The 22,091-nt window shown below is 47.3% G+C and overlaps 1 protein-coding gene across 2 annotated transcripts; it reads right to left on the minus strand.

The window, feature by feature from the left end:
* Positions 1 to 3,065: 3,065 nt before the first annotated feature.
* On the minus strand, positions 3,066 to 18,863 carry LOC124013246 (transmembrane protein 132A-like). Of its 2 annotated transcripts, XM_046327506.1 has the most exons (12): positions 18,701 to 18,863; positions 18,284 to 18,375; positions 17,845 to 18,068; positions 17,433 to 17,642; positions 16,649 to 17,193; positions 16,142 to 16,294; positions 14,161 to 14,356; positions 13,687 to 13,830; positions 8,855 to 9,057; positions 7,075 to 7,294; positions 5,355 to 5,546; positions 3,066 to 4,571 (listed from the first exon to the last, which is right to left on the minus strand). In XM_046327506.1, exons 2-12 carry the CDS (start codon positions 18,363 to 18,365, stop codon positions 3,540 to 3,542), a joined length of 3,201 nt encoding a protein of 1,066 aa, XP_046183462.1. In that variant the 5' UTR covers positions 18,366 to 18,375; positions 18,701 to 18,863; the 3' UTR covers positions 3,066 to 3,539. The 2 variants fall into 2 exon arrangements, with proteins under 2 accessions (XP_046183462.1, XP_046183461.1); XM_046327505.1 differs by having other exon boundaries at positions 18,284 to 18,863.
* Positions 18,864 to 22,091: the final 3,228 nt, after the last annotated feature.

A 22,091-nucleotide genomic window follows, 5' to 3' on the forward strand; every position in this document is an offset into this window, starting at 1 on the left:
TCAGCCGCGAAGAAAACAAATTCCATACCATTTCTAGACTGCAAATTGACCGCAAGAAGCTCAAAACTAAAACAATCATTTCAAACATTACTTACATTTTGTATACGATCACATCTCTATTGTGGGTGGGAATAACTTGGGAACAGATTTCCAAAATGAAAATCTCTTTTTGCACAGAAAACTTGGGGAGCCAAATAGAACCATGCATGGGCAATAGTTTAGGCCACCAGTTGGGGGATCCTGGCCTAAAGGCTACTGTAGGCATACAGCCTACCTAACATGTGGATACAGGCTATAGACTTGTACTGAATTGTTTCAAAGAGATGTCCTGTCCAGAATCACAATCTGCAAGCTCCCAACATTTCCAGTGAGTTTTATAATAAAAATATAACTCTGATCTATGATATTGATCACGTACTGTTATGACATGAGCTTTTGCCAGACTGGTGTGGCGAACTCAATCCCCGAGCAGTCAGTCACATCAAGCCCAAGGCAAATTGACCGTCCTATTTCTTCAGTGGCTACAGGAATGTGAGGTTTCAACTACTGCATTCCCATCTTAAACACTAGTGCAATACACCTCGATAAATGAACACGCTCAACAAAAATATGATACATGTTCCAAACTGACAATGGGGTTTCAAAGCCTCACTCATGCAAAGTTAAGACTGGCAAGTCTGATGAGGGTCAAACACTTGATATTAGAGCTCTGGAGAGTCTTAAAGGGTCCTTCTGGTGCCTCCCACCAAGCAACTAATGAGGTAGTATGCAGCGGTGTAAAGTACTTAAGTCAAAATACTTTAGTGTTTTTTGTTTGAGTATCTGTATTTTTACTATTTACATTCCTAAAGAAAATGATGTACTTTTTTACTCTACATTTTCCCTGACACCCAAAAGTACTCGTTACATTTTGAACGCTTAGCAGGACAGGAAAATGGTCCAATTCACACACTTGTCTAGAGAACATCCCTGGTCATCCCTACTGCCTCTGATCTGGCGGACTCACTAAACACAAATGCTTTATTTGTAAATGGCGTATGAGTGTTGGAGTGTGCCCCTGTCTAGCCATAAATACAAATGTATGCCATCGGGTTTGCTTACGTGAAGGAAATGTATAGTCTGGAGGGACAGCCTTGAAAATGTTCATATTTTTGTCATAAATAATGCTTGGTCCCTGCCTGTGCTTGGATCAGTTACTTAATTAGATTTTAAAGTGCATATAAGTTTGACTGTGACCTCTCCAGCTTGCTGACAATTAAAGAGTGGTTTATTTAATATTGACTTCGAGTGTCCCTGTGTTGAATTTCCACAACATTTATATATAAGGAATTTGATCTCATTGATAGTTTTGGCACTTAAGAATATTTAAAACCAAAAACTTTTAGTCTTTTACTCAAGTAGTAATTTACTGGGTGACTTTTACTTGAGTCATTTTCTATTAAGGTATCTTTACTTTTACTCAAGTATAACAATTGAGTACTTTTCCCAACACGGATAGTATGCCGGCATGGAGTGGGTTCAGAGTGGGGGCGCTGGCCGCCTGAGGAAAGTGGGGAGGGGGGTGTTAAAACAAAACAGAGATTGGGAATTGGTGCGTCGGCTGAAAGCAGGCAATAAGCGGGGGCGGTTAAATCCTGGGATTCCCCCTGTGGTTCCAGAACAGTCCCCAGTGGCGGTTATGAAGGGAAACCCAAGGAAAAAGTAGTATTTAAAAAATACAAATAAAAAAGTGTCTAAGTTTCTACTCTTTCCAGAAGTCCCCCCCCCCATCACCACTGCTGTTCATAGGAAGGGGAACCTCAAATATGAAACCCTCATTAGTTGTCACAGTCCATCAATCATGAGTGTCAACACAACCCCAGGCTCTACCTGGGATCCAACCTACAACTCCACGCATATGAGGTGAAAGCCTTACATTTGAGCCACTCCTTAATTCACACTAGGTGGCAACATGGGAGTGGGAAATCGCACTGTTTGTGACCTCTACTGGTCAGGACCATAGTCCAAGAAACACCTGGAGACTGAAGCTTGAGGCAGACAACAGGCATGGGGTCGAACTAGCTGGAGAAGACTGCCAGGAAACCGAGTGCTCTGTGTCATTCAGCATCAATTGGAGGTAGCTGGATACATGACAGCTCTCCTACAGACACAGAGCTGGAGGTCTGGTCAGATCAGACAAAATATCTCTAGGCACAATCACATCAGTATACAAACACAAACTCTGGACAGATTGACTGATAAATTAGACCAGATAAAAAATAAAATAAAAAGTTGATCAAGTAATCAAACTTTTTCCTAATTATCACTAAATCAAATACAAAAAGAAATATTTAAATTGTTCGGAAATCATTTTAAATTCATTGACAACCTTTGCCAAGCAGGAGAGTAACATGTTTCACATGAGTTATTCTATAATGTCTATTTACAAGTGGGTTTTCCGCTTGGTTGATTAGGAGATCAACCAAAAAACTAGAATGTGCAGGACTAGGGTTGTAACTTGCCCTAAATTCACAGTTCTTACAAAAATCCCAGTTGGAGAATCTCTGGAATCAAGAGGGAATAACCATGTGGGAATCGACCAACTTGGAGTCATCCCGGCAGGGAATTATGGGAAAATTACCAGAATTTTTCAACCCCTATACTATTCCATCAATAGGCCTAAGGGCTTGATTCAATCCACATCACCGAAGTTCAGCGTTTACCGTGAGTGAATTCAGTCTCTGCGAACGTGGGAACATTGCCTTTAAACTTCAGTGGATGCGGATTGCATTGAGTCCTAAATCGAAAAGATATGCCCCAGGACTACCTGACATGATGACTCCTTGCTGTCCCCAGTCCACCTGACCGTGCTGCTGCTCCAGTTTCATCTGTTCTGCCTTATTGTTATTCGACCATGCTGGTCATTTATGAACATTTGAACATCTTGGCCATGTTCTGTTATAATCTCCACCCGGCACAGCCAGAAGAGGACTGGCCACCCCACATGGCCTGGTTCCTCTCTAGGTTTCTTCCTAGGTTTTGCCCTTTCTAGGGAGTTTTTCCTAGCCACCGTGCTTCTACACCTGCATTGCTTGCTGTTTGGGGTTTTAGGCTGGGTTTCTGTACAGCACTTTGAGATATCAGCTGATGTACGACTGGCTATATAAATACATTTGATTTGATGATATGACGGCAAATTGTAAATGGATGAATGTGAAATAATACCAAAATAGAAGAAATATGACAGATATGTACAGTCGTGTACGTGCATCGTTTCTGCACACATATTTGATGGATAGTTAGTGTATATGTGTGATAGACAAACATTCAGAAAGAAACAACTGAGAAAAAGACTAGCCTATACGAAGACGACCTTGTAAGACATGAAGAAACATTGTTGGTGACACAGTGACAGGAATATATAGTCAATTGTCCTAAGAATGTTGATTTTTATCAACAACCTTTCTCTCCTGAATAAAAGGGCACCGTATTCCCTACATAGTCCACTACTTTTGACCAGGGCTCTTAAAAGGGATTAGGGTGCCTATTCGGATGCAGCCTTAATGGTCCATGTTTTGATCTGACTGCCCCTCGTTCTCGTCTGTAGTAGTCTCATGAAGTGATATTACCCTGGGGTATGATGGTATTTTCTCGTTCTCGTCTGTAGTAGTCTCATGAAGTGATATTACCCTGGGGTATGATGGTATTTTCTCGTTCTCGTCTGTAGTAGTCTCATGAAGTGATATTACCCTGGGGTATGATGGTATTTTCTCGTTCTTTTCTGCAACCTCCTTTGCCTCCTCCTCCTCCTCCTCCTTCGCCTCCTCTTCTCCTTCCTCCCACTCTTCCTCCACCACTCCCTCCACCCCCTCCACGTTCATGTCCTTCCTCTTCCTCCTCTCCCTCAAAGCGCAGGGCAGACAATTCACCAGGAAGAGGAGTGTGGCGAGGCAGAGGAGGGAGAGAACTGCCCCGAAACCCACCATCTCTTTATCCTCCAGTTTCTCCTCCCTCTCTCGCTCCACCCCGGGAGAGAAGTACACTGCGCTCTCTTCGTGATTCGGGGTCAACACCGCTCTCTCCAGGTCGTTCCTGGCGATCATCCCATCGCCGGCCTTGTCATAGTAGTCATCGCCGCTGACGGCAGTGACGTTCCCTATGATGATGTCATTGTCCGGGAAGTTGCTGTACTGAACATCCCTGTCAGATGACTCCATCAACATGTCCGAAATGTTGAGCAGCTCCAAGTTCACCTCCTCGCTCCCCATTGGACGAAGGTCAGAGTCCAGGTTCACCCTGATCCAACCAGATCCTTTAGCCAGCCTCCTGGTCCCGCGTCCTTCCTTCGGATTGGCCAGGTCCCCGTCGACGGAGTTCGCCATTGGCTTGCAGGTGGTGACCAGGAGTTCTGCTTTCAGTAAAGGCCCGCCCCCTTCGCCCTGGGCTACGACGCGCAAAGACGGGCCGGGCGTCACGGCGACCACGGTCTCTGCCAATGAGGAGAGGCGCAGGGCGAAGGTACCAAGGCTGAAGGCGGAGAGCAAAGTGGCGCTATCATCACTGAACTGGAGCCAGACACTGATGGACGCTTCCTGGTGGAGAGAGAGAGGGGGGAGATAGAAGGACAATGGAGAGAGAGAAGGGGGAGGGAGAGAGAGAGGGGGAGATAGAAGGACAATGGAGAGATAGAAGAATGGAGGGGAGGGAGGGAGAGAGAGAGGGGAGATAGAAGGACAATGGAGAGAGAGAAGGGGTAGGGAGAGAGAGAGGGGGAGATAGAAGGACAATGGGGAGAGAGAAGGGGGAGGGAGAGAGAGAGGGGGAGATAGAAGGACAATGGGGAGAGAAGGACAATGGGAGGGAGGGGAGAGAGAGAGGGGGAGATAGAAGGACAATGGAGAGAGAGAAGGGGAGGGAGAGAGAGAGGGGGAGATAGAAGGACAATGGAGAGAGAGAGAGGGGGAGGGAGAGAGAGAGGGGGAGATAGAAGGACAATGGAGATAGAAGGAGAGAAGGGGGAGGGAGAGAGAGAGGGGGAGATAGAAGGACAATGGAGAGAGAGAAGGGGGAGGGAGAGAGAGAGGGGGAGATAGAAGGACAATGGAGAGAGAGAAGGGGGAGGGAGAGAGAGAGAAGGACGAGCGAGAGAGAAGCAGCAAGAGGGGAGAGAGAAGGGCAAGGGAGAGAGAAGGATCGGGAGGGAGAGAGAAGCAGAGCGAGAGGGTGAGAGAGAGAAAGAGAAATGTTCAGTGTCATGCTATACTGAAGCACAAATGTCCTACCACTGAATATAAAAACGTCCCACTGAAGTTACTGTTATGTAAAACTAAAACGTTTTAGTGAAGTTAGTGGGTCAAGAAAAACACAGAACTCACCTGCCCATGGTTGTAGAGAATGTTGTATGCGGTCACTGTTGCTGTGACAACAGCAGGGTGGGCAGGGCTTGCTTTGATTGACATACCGAGTCCTCCCACAACCTGCACTGAGAGGTCACCAGGGTTCACGGGTTCAGAGGTCACAGTGACATCACAGCTACCCAGCACACCGTCCCATTGGCTTGATATGACCTGAGAGACAAGAGAGGGGTGTCAATAAAAGTACTTGCTGTTTGTATCTTGTTCAAGTTTACTTTCCATAGGTCATAAATATATTGGAAATCTTACTCCTAGTCTCATGTGATCTACTCCCATTTGGTCAGATCTCATCTTTGGTAATGACCATCCCTCAACTAAAATTCACCATGCTATTCAAAATACAACATCATATTACTTGTTCGTATTATAAAATCAGCAAAGAAAGAAACGTCCCTTTTTCAGGACCATGTCTTTCAAAGATAATTTGTAAAAATCCAAATAACTTCAAAGATCTTCATTGTAAAGGGTTTAAACATTGTTTCCCATGCTTGTTCAATGAACCATAAACAAATAATGAATATGCACCTATGGAGCGGTCGTTAAGACACTAACAGCTTACAGACGGTAGGCAATTAAGGTCACAGTTATGAAAACTTAGGACACTAAAGAGGCCTTTCTAGTGACTCTGAAAAACACCAAAAGAAAGATGCCCAGAGTCCCTGCTTATATGCGTGAACGTGCCTTAGGCATGCTGCAATGAGGCATGAGGACTGCAGATGTGGCCAGGGCAATAAATTGCAATGTCCGTACTGTGAGACGCCTAAGACAGCGCTACAAGGAGACAGGACAGACAGCTGATCGTCCTCGCAGTGGCAGACCACGTGTAACAACACCTGCACAGGATCAGTACATCCAAACATCAAACCTGCCGGACAGGTAGAGGATGGCAACAACAACTGCCCGAGTTACACCAGGAACGCACAATCCCTCCATCAGTGCTCAGGCTGTCCGCAATTGGCTGAGAGAGGTTGGACTGAGGGCTTGTAGGCTTGTTGTAAAGGCAGGTCCTCACCAGACATCACCAGCAACAACGTCGCCTATGGGCACAAACCCACCGTCGCTGGACCAGACAGGACTGGCAAAAAGTGCTCTTTACTGACGAGTCACGGTTTTGTCTCACCAGGGGTGATGGTCGGATTTGCGTTTATCTTCGAAGGAATGAGCGTTCCACAGAAGCCTGTACTTTGGAGCGGGATCTATTTGGAGATGGAGGGTCCGTCATGGTCTGGGGTGGTGTGTCACAGCATCATCGGACTGAGCTTGTTGTCATTGCAGGTGATCTCAACGCTGTGCGTTACAGGGAAGACATCCTCCTCCCTCATGTGGTACCCTTCCTGCAGGCTCATCCTGACATGATTCTCCAGCATGACAATGCCACAGCCATACTGCTCGTTCTGTGAGTGATTTAATGCTAGACAGGAATGTCAGTGTTCTGCCATGGCCAGCGAAGAGCCCGGATCTCAATCCCATTGAGCACTTCTGGGACCTGTTGGATCGGAGGGTGAGGGCTAGGGCCGCATGGCTTTCGACCTTCGTCTCTCCCGAGCCTGTACGGGAGTTGTAGCGATGAGACAAGATAGTAACTACTAACAGTTGGATACCACGAAGTTAGGGGGTAAAACAAAACAAAAAGTCGACAGTGAGAGGACATTTCTTTTTTTGCTGAGTTTATGGTACTCACACGAACTGAAGTTTTCCCCGGGTGTAGGCCAATCAGATTGCTCTGCTTGTCGAGGACCGCCACACGTGGATTCTCTACCCTCAGCCAATTACGGACCAACTCTGTGGCATCCACAAACCAATCAGCGGAGCCCAGCAGGTAGGTCAGCTGCCCCTGGCCCCCCTGAGCACTGAACTGGGTCAGAACCTGAACCGTGGACCTCTGATACACTGGAGAACAGCTGGGGAGCAGTGAAAGAAAGGGAGGGAGGAAAAGAGGTATGAGATGGGGGTATGAGAGAGGGGTGAGGGGTAGAGAGAGAAGGATGGATGGATGAGGAGAGAGAGATTTTATACACATCTGAATGTGGCATAGAAGCTGGGCAAAACCAGAAATGGAGACATAAGCTTAAATATGTTCAAGGTTGGGGTAAATTCCATTTCAATTCCAGTCAATTCAAAAGTAAAACAAACTCCAATTCAAATTCCCATTTGTCCTCATGAAAATCATCAAAGATAAGTGAAATTGGAATTTTGGTGCACTTTCTGAATTGACTGGAATTTAAATGGAATTGACGCCAAGTCATAATGTTTGTGTTTGAGTTTTTGAATATGTGCCATCTAGGAATAAGAGCTGGATAATGCAGAGAGCCTATTTTAAGGCACTGGGTTAGGGAATTAGTAGTCTCTTCTACCAGCTGTTTGCCTGTATGTTTGAATGACGCTTTTTGGCAGTAGACCTTGCGTTTGTGTCAAATGGCACCTTAATCCCTATATAGTGCACTACTTTTGACAAGGGTCCATATGGCTCTGGTCAAAAGTAGTGCAGTATATAGGGACTAGCATGCCAAGTGGGACACAGCCCTATACATGTTCTACCAGACATTCCCAGTGATGTAAAGTACTTAAGTAAAAATACTTTATAAAGTACTACTTATGTCGTTTTTTGGGGTATCTGTACTTTTCTTTACTATTTATATTTTGGACTACTTTTATTTCATTACATTCCTAAAGAAAACGCTGTACTTTTTACTCCATACATTTTCCCTGACACGCAAAAGTACTTGTTACATTTTAAATGCTTAGCAGGACAGAAAATGGTCCAATTCGCACACTTATCAAGAGAACATACCTGGTCATCCCTACTGCCTCTGACCTGGCGGACTCACTAAACACAAATGCATTGTTTTTAAATGATGTCTGAGTGTTGGTGTGACCCTGGCTATGTGTACATAAAAAAATACAATTGTGCTGTCTGGTTTACTTAATATAAGGAATTCTTTATTATTTGTGCTTTCACTTTTGATATATTTTAGCAATTACATTTAGTTTGATACTTAAGTATATTTAAAAGCAAATACTTTTAGACTTTTACACTTGTCATTTTCTATTAAGGTATCTCTACTTTTACTCAAGTATGAAAATTGAGTACTTTTTCCACCACTGGGCATTCCTGGTTCGGTGTTTCAACCTCCTGCTCTGTCTTGAGACAGATAAAGATGGAATAGGAAAGGAGATTATGCTGAAAGGAGACCAGGAGGTGAACTGGGAACAGATTGCCAGGCCATCATTGTAAAAAAAATATTTTGTTCTTTAATTGACTTGCCTAGATAAATAAAGGTTCAATAAAAACACATAAAAATGGAAGTTCTAACTGTTCCATTCCCCATCATTCTATCAACCGCTTTAGGAATCTTGATGTTAATGACATGGCCATGTCTAATCCTGCTTCATGTCATTCCTGCTCAGTGTGTCTTCATATTTCTCTCGACGCACGCACGCACGCACGCACAGCGACTCACCCGTTCTCCGTGTAGTGGTTCCAGCCATCGATGGCGCTCAGCTCGTCATCGGACAGTGAGACGCGCAGCGGGACGACAGGAGCCCACACCGACAGACATAGGGAACCACTGAGCGTGCCCAGGAGAAACTCCACCCCGACGCAGGTGCTGCCCACTCCTGATTCACTTCCGTCGACGAAGAGGGTTGAGCAATCGCTTGACACCTGTTGAATCAAATCAGAGGGTGATAAAGGGAGTGGAGGATTGTGTGTGCTTGTGGGTCAAATCAATCCAAACAAATTATATTGTATTTGTCACATGCTTAGTAAAACAACAGGTGTACACTAACAGTGAAACGCTTACGTACGGGCCCTTCCCAACAACGCAGAGAAAAATATAAAAGTAATAACAAGAGGAAATACACAAGCATACAATACACAACTGTTTGAAATAATCATACCAACCGTTCTATTTGTGACGTGTATTGAGTATATCGTATGCTTACTGTTCATAGTCTGGATATAGTTATTATGCCAAAAGTTCCTGAATGTTGTACTAAATTTGCCAAAATATGAATGATAGATTTCCGTACTTTAGGCCTCATAATGCAATTCTTCAGGAAGTGGATGTGGTTTCCAGATTTTAAGAACATGGCAGAAAATATGCAGTCAAAGTATAACGAGAGCGGATTCAAATTCCTTGTTTTGATTAATTATGACAAATGTTAAGAAAATGTAATAAAGTAATTTATTTTAAATAAGTTACCTTACACGTTAAATTGGCTGACATTTGTTTTTAACCTACGCTGTCCTTACGAACCACATAGGGACAGACTGCTGTAATAATACGCTAACGTTAGTTGGCTACGTATACTTCAAAATTGCCCGTATATTAACTATAGGCTATCTACCTCACTACCCAATGTTTTTTGACTTGATTATTCCAGTAATTCTTAGTTTAGCTAAATGGTATAGTCGTTGTTTTCTTAATGGACATTTGGGTGCTTTCGTAAATGTGTTCTGGCTATCTAACATTACTCCGATAACAGATATCGAGTGTACCAGAGCGCAGAATATTGAATTTACCAACGCTCAACACCAGTTGAATATGGCCGGTGTCAGTAAATGGCGGCAAAAAAGCGTAATTAAATTGTTGCCAGCAGCACAGTTACAGCCACCAGCGCTCTGGATAACCAGCTCTGCTAGGGCGAGTAAAATGGCCAGAGTGGTCTCATTTGTGTCTGGAAACAGCTATCAAGCCAGCCAACGTTAGGTTGGGTGCTTGACAGCCGCTGTAAGGTCAGAACGCTCAAATCAACCCGACTCCTCATCCTGAACGTCCAGTGTGCGCTCTGAACGCACCGAGAGGGACACGCTCCGAATTTAAGAGTGCATTCTGACATTCCGGATTGAATTTAAGAGTGCATTCTGACATTCCGGATTGAATTTAAGATCACACCCAAAGTCGTAAAATGTCTAACTAGTCATTTGTTATGCTAACAAGCTAGCAAGAGGTTGCATAGCAACAGCATCAACTTCCGGTAAGACATGAGAAGAGCTAGTACGCTCAACTGAAAGCATACTGTTCGTTTACAGTATACGAACACGAACTAATAGTATTGTAATGAAACAAGCAGGGAGCAGGTCTTGTTCCAGCCCGAAGTCCAGCGAGCTATCGACTGCCGCAAAAGCATGCTCGATGCGGCAGAGTCGATTTACGCGCATATAAACTCAGGGTCGTTACACTATGTAGTATATACTCATTATGTATGTAGTATACAGTATGTTAGTATGTGTATGGGGAACACAGCTAATGAGTAACGATAACTTGGCTCAATACACAGGGTACCAGTACCCAGTCGTAATTGAGGCAGATATGTACATGTAGGTAGGGGTGAAGTGACTAGGCAAAAGGATAGATAATAAACATTAGCAACCACATATGTGATGAGTCAAAAGAGTTCGTGTAAAAGTGGGGTCAATGCAGATAGTCCGGGTTGCTATTTGGTTAACTATTTAGCCGTCTTTTTGGTTGAGATAGAAGCTGTAAAGGGTCCTGTTGGGTCCCTACTTGGTTCATCGGTACCGCCTGCCGTGCAGTAGCAGAGAGAACAGTCTATGACTTGGGTGGCTGGAGTCTTTGACAATTTCTGGGGCCTTCCTTTGACACCGCCTGGTATAGAGGTTCTGGGTGGCAGGAAGCTCGGCCCCAGTGATGTACTGGGCTGTATGCATTACTCTCTGTAGAGCTTTGCGGTCGGATACCAAGCAGTTGCCTTATAAAACGCTGATGCAGCCGGTCAAGATAATCTCAATGGTGCGGCTATATAACTTTTAGAGGACCTGAGGCCCCATGCCAAATCTTTTCGGCCTCCTGAGGGTGAAGAGGCGTTGTCGTGCTTTCTTCATGACTGTTGATGTGCGTGGAACATGTTAATTCCTTAATGATGTGGACACCGAGGAATTTGAAGCTCTTGACCCGTTCCACTACAGCCCCGTCGATGTGGATGGGTGTTTGGCCCTCCGTTTCCTGTATTCCACGATCAGCTCCTTTGTCTAGCTGACGTTGAGGGAAAGGTTGTTATCCTGGCACTGTGCTGACCTCCCTATAAGTTGTCTCATCATCATCTGAAAACTTAATGATGGTGTTGAAGTCATTTCAGTCCCAGGGTCCTGAGCCTAGTGATGAGCTTGGAGGGCACTTTGTTGTTGAACGCTGAGCTGCAGTTGATGAGCAGCATTCTCACATAGGTGTTCCTCTTATCCAGGTGGGAAAGGGCAGTGTGGAGTGTAAAAGAGATTGTGTCATCTGTGGATCTGTTGGGGCGATATGTGAGTTGGAGTGGGTCCAGGGTATTAGAGATGATGGTGGTGATGTGAGTCATGAACAGCCTTTCAGTGTTGCGCGGTTCAGTGTTGCTTGTCTCGAAGCGAGCATAGAAGGCATTTAGCTTGTACGGTAGGCTTGTGTCACTGGGCAGCTCGCAGCAGGGTTTCCAATTATAATCTGTGATAGTTTGCAAACCCTGCCACATACAACAACCGTCAGAGCCGGGGTAGTAGGATTCAATCTTAGTCCTATATTGGCGCTTTGCCTGTTTGATGGCTCGTTGGAGATCATAGCAGGATTTTTGATAAACATGCCCGGATTAATGTCCCGCTCCTTGAAAGCGGCAGCTCTAGTTTTAAAAAAAAATCTCAGAGCAGATATTGCCTGTAATCTATGGCTTCTGGTTGGGATATGTACATGTGGATACTGTGGGGATGATGTCGTCGACTCGTCGATGCACTTGTTAATGAAGACGCTGACTGATATAAACTCCTCAATGTTATCAAATGAATCCCAAAACATATTCCAGTCTCTGCTAGCAAAATAGTCCTGTAGCTTAGCATCCGCGTCAATGTCCCACTTCCGTAATGAGTGCGTCACTGGTACCTCCTCTTTGAGTTTTGGCTTGTAAACAGGAATCAGGATCATAGTGTGTGGGGTGGGGGGGGGGGGCAAGGGAGAGCCTTGTATGCGTTTCTGCGTGAGGAGTAAAGGTGTACAAGAGTTTTGTCGCCTCTAGTTGCACAGTGACATGCCTGTAAAAATGAGTTAAAACAGATTTTAGTTTCCGTGTATTAAAATCACCAGCATCTCGTATGCGCCACCTCTGGATGTGCATTTTCTTGTTTGCTAATGGCCCTATACAGCTCGTTGAGTACGAACTTAGTGACAGCATCGGTTTGTGGTGGTAGATAAACAGCTAGGGAAAAATATAGATGTGAACTCTCTTGGTAAATAGCAGTGGTGGAAAAAGTACCTACTTGTCATACTTGAGTAAAAGTCAAGATACCTTAATAGAAAATGAAAAGAGGAAGTTATCCAGTAAAATCCTACTTAAGTATATTTGAGCAGTTACATTTACTTTTGATACTTAAGTTTTTTTTTAAACCAAATACTTTTAGACTTTTACTCCTGTATCAAAAGTAAAAGCATATATTTTTTACATTAGTGGATAGCCAGGGGGACGCTCCAACACTCAGACATCATTTACAAACGAAGTATGTGTTTAGTGAGTCCGCCAGATCAGAGGCAGTAGGGGTGACCAGGGATGTTCTCTTGATAAGTGTGTGAATTAGAATATTTTCCTGTCCTGCTAAACATTTAAAATGTGACGAGTACTTTTGGCTATCCGGAATGTAATGAAGTAAAAGTAAAAGTTGTCAAAAAGAACTACTTAAGTAGTACCTTCAAGTATTTTTACTTAAGTACTTTACACCACTGGTAAAAAGTATGGTCTGCAGCTTATCATGAGGTATCCTAACTCAGGTGAGCAAAAACTTGCGATTTCCTTAACATTAGAGATTGCGCACTAGCTCGTGTTAACAAGAAAACACACCCATCTTATTACAGTCGTTCAGGTCCTGTTGATAGGATAGTCTCAAACGGAGCTAATCCAGTTGGTTCTCCAGTGATTTTACATTTGCCAATAGAACAGAGGGTAGAGGCGGGTTTATCTGCTCGCCAACGCAGTCTCATCAGGATGCCGGCTCGTTTGCCTCCCTTGTTTGCCTCTCTCTTCCTCTTTTGAGTCCCAGGGATTATGGCCAGAGGTACCGACGACCAGAGGTGCCAACTGGCGGAAGTAGAAATTGTCATTCAAATCGAGGTTAGTGATTGCTGTTCTGTTGTCCAGAAGCTGTTTTTTGTCATAGGAAATAATGGCGGATAATATCAGCATAAAAAAACTCACAAAATAGCAGAATTGTTCAGGAACCCGTAAAACAGCTGCTTTCCACTGCTGCGCCATCTTTTGTGTGTGTGTGTGTGTGTGTGCGTACACAGTATGTACAGTCGTGTCTGGTTACCTTGATGATATCATCGTTGGACGACTGACACTTCACCGCCGCGGTGATATCAGACACCTTCCCATCATGCCCCACTGCCAGCACAATGACAGGAAGTGACACGGGCTCGCTGGTCAAGATGGCCGTGTTGATGATCATGCCACTCTGTGTGTTGATGACAACAAGTTCAGTTTATTGGCCTTATTTCGGAAAGAAACACACAGAGCTTTTTAAAGGCAGAAACAGTTTCACCGAAACACTAAGGGACCGTAGATGTATGGAGATGTATTGTGTCTATCGCATGATCCATTATTCTACTGCATAGTACATACAGATGATGGAACAAGAAGAAGCAAATACACCGTGGGCCAATTTCCCCTCCTAAGAGTTCTGGACTAAGATGCACGGTTATTTTTCCTGACTAAGAGGCATGTTCAATGGACGATTCTGTGTCCCCGGGGAAACTGGCCCTGATTTAATAATGTTCTTACCAACCTCAGTTATGGGAGAGATGCCCGCTATCTCTCTGTCAGTGAAGGAGAAGCTGCTCACTACTCCGCCGCGTGGTGTCGGGGGGTTATTACGGCCTGAGTACTCCACCCACCAGCTGGCCGACACAGTCATGGCAACCCCGAAACTCCTTCGCAAGCCGTCCACTGACAGACAGGCAGCCTGCTGCAGAGCAGCGGGACTGAGGGAGAGGAGGCGGGAGAAAGCGGAGGGAAAGGGGGGAGGAGTGGGGAGGAGAGAGAGCGAGAGTAGGGGGAGGAGGGGGAGGAGAGAGAGCGAGAGTAGGGGGAGGAGTGGGGAGGAGAGGGAGCGAGAGTAGGGAGAAGAGTGGGGAGGAGAGAGAGCGAGAGTAGGGGGAGGAGTGGGGAGGAGAGAGAGCGATAGTAGGGAGAAGAGTGGGGGGGAGGAGAGAGAGCGAGAGTAGGGGGAGGAGTGGGGAGGAGAGAGAGCGATAGTAGGGAGAAGAGTGGGGAGGAGAGAGAGCGAGAGTAGGGGGAGGAGTGGGGAGGAGAGAGAGCGATAGTAGGGGGAGGAGTGGGGAGGAGAGAGAGCGAGAGTAGGGAGAAGAGTGGGGAGGAGAGAGAGCGATAGTAGGGGGAGGAGTGGGGAGGAGAGAGAGCGATAGTAGGGAGAAGAGTGGGGAGGAGAGAGAGCGAGAGTAGGGAGAAGAGTGGGGAGGAGAGAGAGCGAGAGTAGGGAGAAGAGTGGGGAAGAGAGAGAGCGAGAGTAGGGAGAAGAGTGGGGAGGAGAGAGAGCGAGAGTAGGGAGAAGAGTGGGGAGGAGAGAGAGCGAGAGTAGGGAGAAGAGTGGGGAGGAGAGAGAGCGAGAGTAGGGAGAAGAGTGGGGAGGAGAGAGAGCGAGAGTAGGGAGAAGAGTGGGGAGGAGAGAGAGCGAGAGTAGGGAGAAGAGTGGGGAGGAGAGAGAGCGAGAGTAGGGAGAAGAGTGGGGAGGAGAGAGAGCGAGAGTAGGGAGAAGAGTGGGGAGGAGAGAGAGCGAGAGAAGGGAGAAGAGTGGGGAGGAGAGAGCGAGAGTAGGGAGAAGAGTGGGGAGGAGAGAGAGCGAGAGTAGGGAGAAGGGTGGGGAGGAGAGAGAGCGAGAGTAGGGAGAAGAGTGGGGAGGAGAGAGAGCGAGAGTAGGGAGAAGAGTGGGGAGGAGAGAGAGCGAGAGTAGGGAGAAGAGTGGGGAGGAGAGAGAGCGAGAGAAGGGAGAAGAGTGGGGAGGAGAGAGAGCGAGAGTAGGGAGAAGAGTGGGGAGGAGAGAGAGCGAGAGTAGGGAGAAGAGTGGGGAGGAGAGAGAGCGAGAGTAGGGAGAAGAGTGGGGAGGAGAGAGAGCGAGAGTAGGGAGAAGAGTGGGGAGGAGAGAGAGCGAGAGTAGGGAGAAGAGTGGGGAGGAGAGAGAGCGAGAGTAGGGAGAAGAGTGGGGAGGAGAGAGAGCGAGAGTAGGGAGAAGAGTGGGGAGGAGAGAGAGCGAGAGTAGGGAGAAGAGTGGGGAGGAGAGAGAGCGATAGTAGGGAGAAGAGTGGGGAGGAGAGAGAGCGAGAGTAGGGAGAAGAGTGGGGAGAGAGAGAGCGAGAGTAGGGAGAAGAGTGGGGAGGAGAGAGAGCGAGAGTAGGGAGAAGAGTGGGGAGGAGAGAGAGCGATAGTAGGGAGAAGAGTGGGGAGGAGAGAGAGCGATAGTAGGGAGAAGAGTGGGGAAGAGAGAGAGCGAGAGTAGGGAGAAGAGTGGGGAAGAGAGAGAGCGAGAGTAGGGAGAAGAGTGGGGAGGATAAGAAAAAAGCCATTTGATGGAAATAAATCACGTGTTGGAATATTCAATAGAGTAATATTCTCTCACGTATGTGGTATCACATGCATGCCATTTTGATATTGTGTCAAGTCACAAACCGGTGAAATTGAATATGTTCCTTCTCTGAGGTAATATTGTACCTGGGTAATATTGTACAGTAATATATATGATAAAGTAATACCTGTCACTGTCCATGTGTCCCGCCAGTTTGTGGCAGATGATGGAGATGACGTCATGTTTGGAGCCCTGCGTTTTCTCCAGGTTCACAACCCAGAGGTCAGAGTTCAGAGAGCGCTGGGCAACCAGAGACAAAAGGCCTGTCTTCACCTTCAGTCTGGAAGAGATACATACAGATATAGAGTGACTTACTGTTTGTCACTCTGAATAAGGGCGTCTGGGAAATTACTAAAATGGAGGGGGGTGACACACTAGGCGCCCGGGGAGCTGTTGTTGTGGTGTGTTACGTGGGCACAGTGGCAGACTGGCATCTAGGATTTCATACCAACCCTCCGGTTGCCAGCTCACTTCCTGACAGATTTGTCCCGTCGGACCCAGGATTCGAAGTGGCAACCCTCCGGCTCTCCTCTCTAACCACTAGGCGATCTGCCGGCCCCAATGTACATGTACTACATACTGTATTGCTGGATTATCACTTACGTCACAGAGCATCACGTAACAAAATACTTACCGGATAACAACAAACTCTGCACTGAAATTGGCCCTCAGGTTCACAGAAATCCCTATTGGCTGTCCCGTGCGGACCGGTCCCCTGCGATAGCGAATCAGCACGTTGGAATCCAACCGTAGCTCCTCCTCTTCCTGTCCATTGCAACAGTCTATTTCCTCTTTGGTCCTGTTGGCCTCTTTCCCCTTATTGTACTCCCTCAGAGTCACAGCTCCTATATAAATCAACTGTCTCTGAGACTGTGGTAATTTGTCTTCCACACACCTAGGGGGTGCTAGTTTGATGTTGGACGCTGTGCCGAACAATGAGTAGTACAACTGGATGCGGTCTCCAGTGTGGGTGGGGCTGTATCTGAGGGCGCCTGGGAAGGGGATGCCACCAGCTCCACCGACGACAACACCCTCGTGCCGTCGTCCCCGATTACGGCTGCGGTGACGGTGTGTGTGTCTGGCACGCTGGTTGGGGCCGAGGTAGGGCTGGGTGGTCTGGTCCGCCTCAAACCAGTCCTTAGGTAGGGCCAGGGTCACCACACACAGACCCAATGGAGGCTGGGAAGGAGAGAGGACAAATGGATGAAGAGAGGGATTGGTGAGCGTTTGGTGTCATACTTTATATAGAACACAACATTTCAGTGTGTTGGCCAGTGTAACAAACACACGACACGACACATCCATCATTCAGAGTCCCGCTAGAGTTCCAAAGAAAACGTTTCGTCCGGTCTCAGTCTTTTGAATGGTCACAGGTGATGGTGGCTGAATATACTGTGTGCCCGGACGCACGCACACACCTGTGTGACACACGAAGCTTTCTGCTCCCCGGTCTCTTTGAAGGCGTGGAGGGTGATACAGCTCCCCCTGCTGGTGTCCCCTCGTACGTGGAACAACACCCGCACCCTGTACCTCTCCTTTCCTCCTTCATCCCTCTCTCGCTCCACGTGTTTAGAGAGGAGAGCTGCAGACAGAGGAGGGGAGAGGGGGAGGATGGGCCCAGAGACCAGCTGAGGAGTGAGAGAAGGAGAGCGGGAGCAGGTTACACGGTTAGAGAGAGGGTTAGAGGAAGATCTCTGCGTTACATATTATCCTGCTCCTTCTTAGGACACAGGAATACTACAAAATCTTTGGAACTAATTCTCAAAATGTATAAGCAGAGATCTACAGCATTCTGCTGACTGTCAATGAGCACAATCCCAATTGATTTACCTGGCTGACAGAGTAAGGCCCGAATGAAGCCCGGACCCCCGCTTTGGAGACTTCCCCAGCCGGAGGCAGCATGAGCAGGGACTGGGAGAAGGCGAAGGGGCTGGAGTTGGAGAACAGTGAGCCCAGATCAGCCTGCAACAGGGGCAGAGAGTGCCAGGGAGGGGGGACAACGATTTTGGCCGGGAGGGAGAGAGGGAGGGGAGGCTGGGCATGGGATGTGTGTACTGGTGGATGAGAGAAAGAGATTGACAGAAAAGGAGAGGGAAATATTGATATGTTTGTATCTCCTCTCTCTGGTATATTTCACATCAATTTCACATCAATTGTAAATCACAAATATCAGTTATTTTAAACACAACTACATTTTTGGTATGTATACACTCATAAAGAAACATATATCAATGCAATATATTTTTGGAAGAAAAATAACCTCACTCACCGACTGCTAGGAGCGAATAGAGCGCGAGTACCTTCACACCCTCTCTCCCCCACAATGCACTGGGGCAGCTGAGCTCAACCATCACTGCGCCCCTGAAGGATCCCAAAAACCCACACAACCCCAAAAGTGTCATAACACCCTTGCAGCTCTGAGGCGTTGAGAGGCGTTGTGATGGTTCAGGTTCACACGCATGCAAAAAAAAAATGCATCCTGGAGGAGGCTTACATTGAGCACCAAAAAACCGTCCTACATCATCAATATCTTCATGAAACGGTAGGCTCTAGTGGTTGACGCCAGTGTCCTACTACTACATGAACCACATACGTGCTGCCAGCGCCTCATATAATTACGACTATCAAAACTGAAATGTGACATGTGATATTTTACATAATTCCGTTATGTAGTTATTGTCCCCACCTGGCTGTGCTTAACAACAGAAGTCACCAGGCAGGTGTTGTCCTCCCATCGGGGGGGTGATGACCCAGAAATAATATACCCTCTGATGCTTTCCTTCTCTTCTCTTTTTTTCTCTTCACTCACTTCTGGTTCTCGCTCTCTCTTTCTCTTCTCTCTTCTCTCTTCTCTCTTCTCTCTTCTCTCTTTCTCTCTCTCTCTCTCTCTTTCTCTTCTCTCTTCTCTCTTCTCTCTTCTCTTCTCTTCTCTCTCTCTCTCTTCTCTCTTCCTCTCTCTCTTCCCTCTTCTCTCTCTCTCTCTCTCTTTCTCTTCTCTCTTCTCTCTTCTCTCTTCCCTCTTCTCTCTCTCTCTCTCTTTCTCTTCTCTCTTCTCTCTTCTCTCTTCCCTCTTCTCTCTCTCTCTCTCTCTCTCTTCTCTTCTCTCTTCTCTCTTCTCTCTTCCCTCTTCTCTCTCTCTCTCTCTCTCTCTCTCTCTCTCTCTCTCTCTCTCTCTCTCTCTCTCTCTCTCTCTCTCTCTCTCTCTCTCTCTCTCTCTCTCTCTCTCTCTCTCTCTCTCTCTCTCTCTCTCTCTCTCTCTCTCTCTCTCTCTCTCTCTCTCTCTCTCTCTCTCTCTCTCTCTCTCTCTTCTCTCTCTCTCTCTCTCTCTCTCTCTCTCTCTCTCTCTCTCTCTCTCTCTCTCTTCTCTCTCTCTCTCTCTCTCTCTTCTCTTCTCTTCTCTTCTCTCTCTTCTCTTCTCTTCTCTTCTCTTCTTCTCTTCTCTTCTGCACCTGTGTCCAGGCTGAGTTTCTCTTTATTCCAATGCCACGTTCGTTCACTTCTCTTTCACGTTCTGTTATTGCATGTTCAGGGCTTCAGCTCCTGTCACTGTTCCAAAGTTGATTTTAAAGTGAAGTCTTCTTCAGTTGGTTGGTATCTGGTGGTTGTAGCTGCAGAGAAGCTTATTCCAAGTCCAATGCAGAGAGATTCTAGATCATGAAAACACTTTTGTATTCAGTTATTGTTGTTCCTCTTTTCTGGCAGTTGAGAATTCTTTCCCTGTATTCTTGTTGTGGATCTCTTTGATCTTGAGGTCTTGTCGAGGTGATGCTCTCTCTTTTCCTCCCTCGCTCCCTCTCTCTCTCTGTCTGTGCCAGATTCACACAATACGGATTTATTCATTTGAAACGGTGAATAATCCCTCTCTCCGTCTACCGCATCCCTCCCCCTCCCTTCCCCTCCTTCCTCCCCTCCCCTCTTTCTTACCTACTCCCCCCTTTCTCTGCAAGATTGATTCACCTTAATTTTTTTTAGCTTAAGCACTCCCCTTCCCCCAGTCTTTATCTCTCCATCCATCCCTCGCTCTCTCTTCTAGTCTCGGAGTGATTTCAACTCTGTTCAGCATCAGATGGTCTATGTATCTGCTGCATTAAGCCGCCCATGTTTAATAGTTGAATAATTTTGAGGCTTAATTCTAAATGCGGTGCATCAGGGGTTTAAACCACTCTCCTCTACACAGTCAGTCTCTTAAAGTAAATAAATCCCTTTCAACTTTTCTTTTTTTTCTCAGCTAGTGGCCAGACTGTTTTATATATTTTTATGTTTTCTTTCTCTCTCTCTCTCTCCGTGACATTAACACTTCCATACTGTGTCCAAAATTATTTTCTGGTCAAAAGTAGTGCACTATGTAGGGAATAGGGTGCTGTTTTGGATGCAGACCCTGTGATGGGGTTTGCTACAGAACACGGATATGCCTCTTTCTCTCCCTCTATCTGTCTCTCTATGCTTCTGTCATCAACACATCCAACCTATCCCTTGTTAACCCTCTGCATTTTCCTCTCACTATCCGATATGAACTCCCTCCCTCCCTCTGTATTTCCTTTCATAATCATGGTTTGATTAAATGACAGATCTGTAAGTGAACCTACTAAACCTTTCTCCCTGTGCCTATCCCCCACCTCTTCTCCTATCCTCCTCGCTTTCCCCCAATCCCAATCTCCCCCACCTCTCTCTCTCCCCCGCTGCTCTCTCTCTCCCCCACCTCTCTCTCTCTCTCTCTCTCTCTCCCCACCTCTCTCTCTCTCCCCCTCTCTCTCTCTCCCCCGCTGCTCTCTCTCTCTCCCCCGCTACTCTCTCTCTCTCTCCCCCACCTCTCTCCCCCACCCTCTCTCTCTCTCCCCCGCTACTCTCTCTCTCTCTCTCCCCCACCTCTCTCTCTCTCCCCCACCACTCTCTCTCTCTCCCCCCTACTCTCTCTCTCTTCCCCACCTCTCTCTCTCCCCCACCTCTCTCTCTCTCTCTCTCCCCCACCTCTCTCTCTCTCCCCCACCACTCTCTCTCTCTCCCGCTACTCTCTCTCTCTTCCCCACCTCTCTCTCTCTCCCCCACACTCTCTCTCTCTCCCCCCGCTACTCTCTCTCTCTCTTCCCCACCTCTCTCTCTCTCCCCCGCTACTCTCTCTCTCTCTCCCCCACTCTCTCTCTCTCCCCCACCACTCTCTCTATCTCCCCCGCTACTCTCTCTCTCTCCCCCACTACTCTCTCTCTCTTCCCCACCTCTCTCTCTCTCCCCCGCTACTCTCTCTCTCTCTCCCCCACCTCTCTCTCTCCCCCACCACTCTCTCTCTCTCCCCCGCTACTCTCTCTCTCTTCCCCACTCTCTCTCTCTCTCCCCCACCTCTCTCTCTCTCCCCCCCACCACTCTCTCTCTCTCCCCCACCTCTCTCTCTCCCCCCCGCTACCACTCTCTCCCCCGCCACTCTCTCCCCCACCACTCTCTCTCTCTCTTCCCCACCTCTCTCTCTCTCTCCCCCACCTCTCTCTCTCTCCCCGCTACTCCCCCCGCCACTCTCTCCCCCACCACTCTCTCTCTCCCCCTGCTACTCTCTCTCTCTCTCCCCCACCACTCTCTCTCTCCCCCCACTACTCTCTCTCTCCCCCACCTCTCTCTCTCCCCCGCTACTCTCTCTCTCTCTCTCCCCCGCTACTCTCCCCCCGCCACTCTCTCTCCCCCACCACTCTCTCTCTCCCCCTGCTACTCTCTCTCTCCCCCACCACTCTCTCTCCCCCGCTACTCTCTCTCTCTCTCCCCCACTCTCTCTCTCCCCCGCTACTCTCTCTCTCTCTCTCTCTCTCTCTCTCCGCCACCACTCTCTCTCACTCTCCCGCTCTCTCTCTCTCTCTCCCTCCCCCACTCTCTCTCTCTCCCCCGCTACTCTCTCTCTCCCCCACCTCTCTCACTCTAACTATGGTAGTAGCGGCATTCCCCACCACCGTATAAACACCCACTACTCCATGTTTTCATGCGACTCCTCTGATTCCCCCATAACAGTCCTCTGACGGCAGCCATGACAGAACACAGATACTGTCCACACAAACAAAACTGGAGGTGGGTGTTGAACATTTGTCTAGAAATATGTT

Source organism: Oncorhynchus gorbuscha, linkage group LG24 (assembly GCF_021184085.1).
Source record: "Oncorhynchus gorbuscha isolate QuinsamMale2020 ecotype Even-year linkage group LG24, OgorEven_v1.0, whole genome shotgun sequence".
Taxonomy (NCBI): Eukaryota; Metazoa; Chordata; class Actinopteri; order Salmoniformes; family Salmonidae; genus Oncorhynchus; species Oncorhynchus gorbuscha.

What these genes read in the sequence shown, in the direction of transcription:
- LOC124013246 (XM_046327505.1), bottom strand. Translation starts at nt 18,416, where the DNA reads ATGACACTTTTGGGGTTGTGTGGGTTTTTGGGATCCTTCAGGGGCGCA. An exon ending in CTATTCGCTCCTAGCAGTCG is followed by an intron (nt 18,069 to 18,283) that starts GTGAGTGAGGTT and finishes CTCATCCACCAG; the next exon opens with TACACACATCCCATGCCCAG. An exon ending in GGCCTTACTCTGTCAGCCAG is followed by an intron (nt 17,643 to 17,844) that starts GTAAATCAATTG and finishes CTCACTCCTCAG; the next exon opens with CTGGTCTCTGGGCCCATCCT.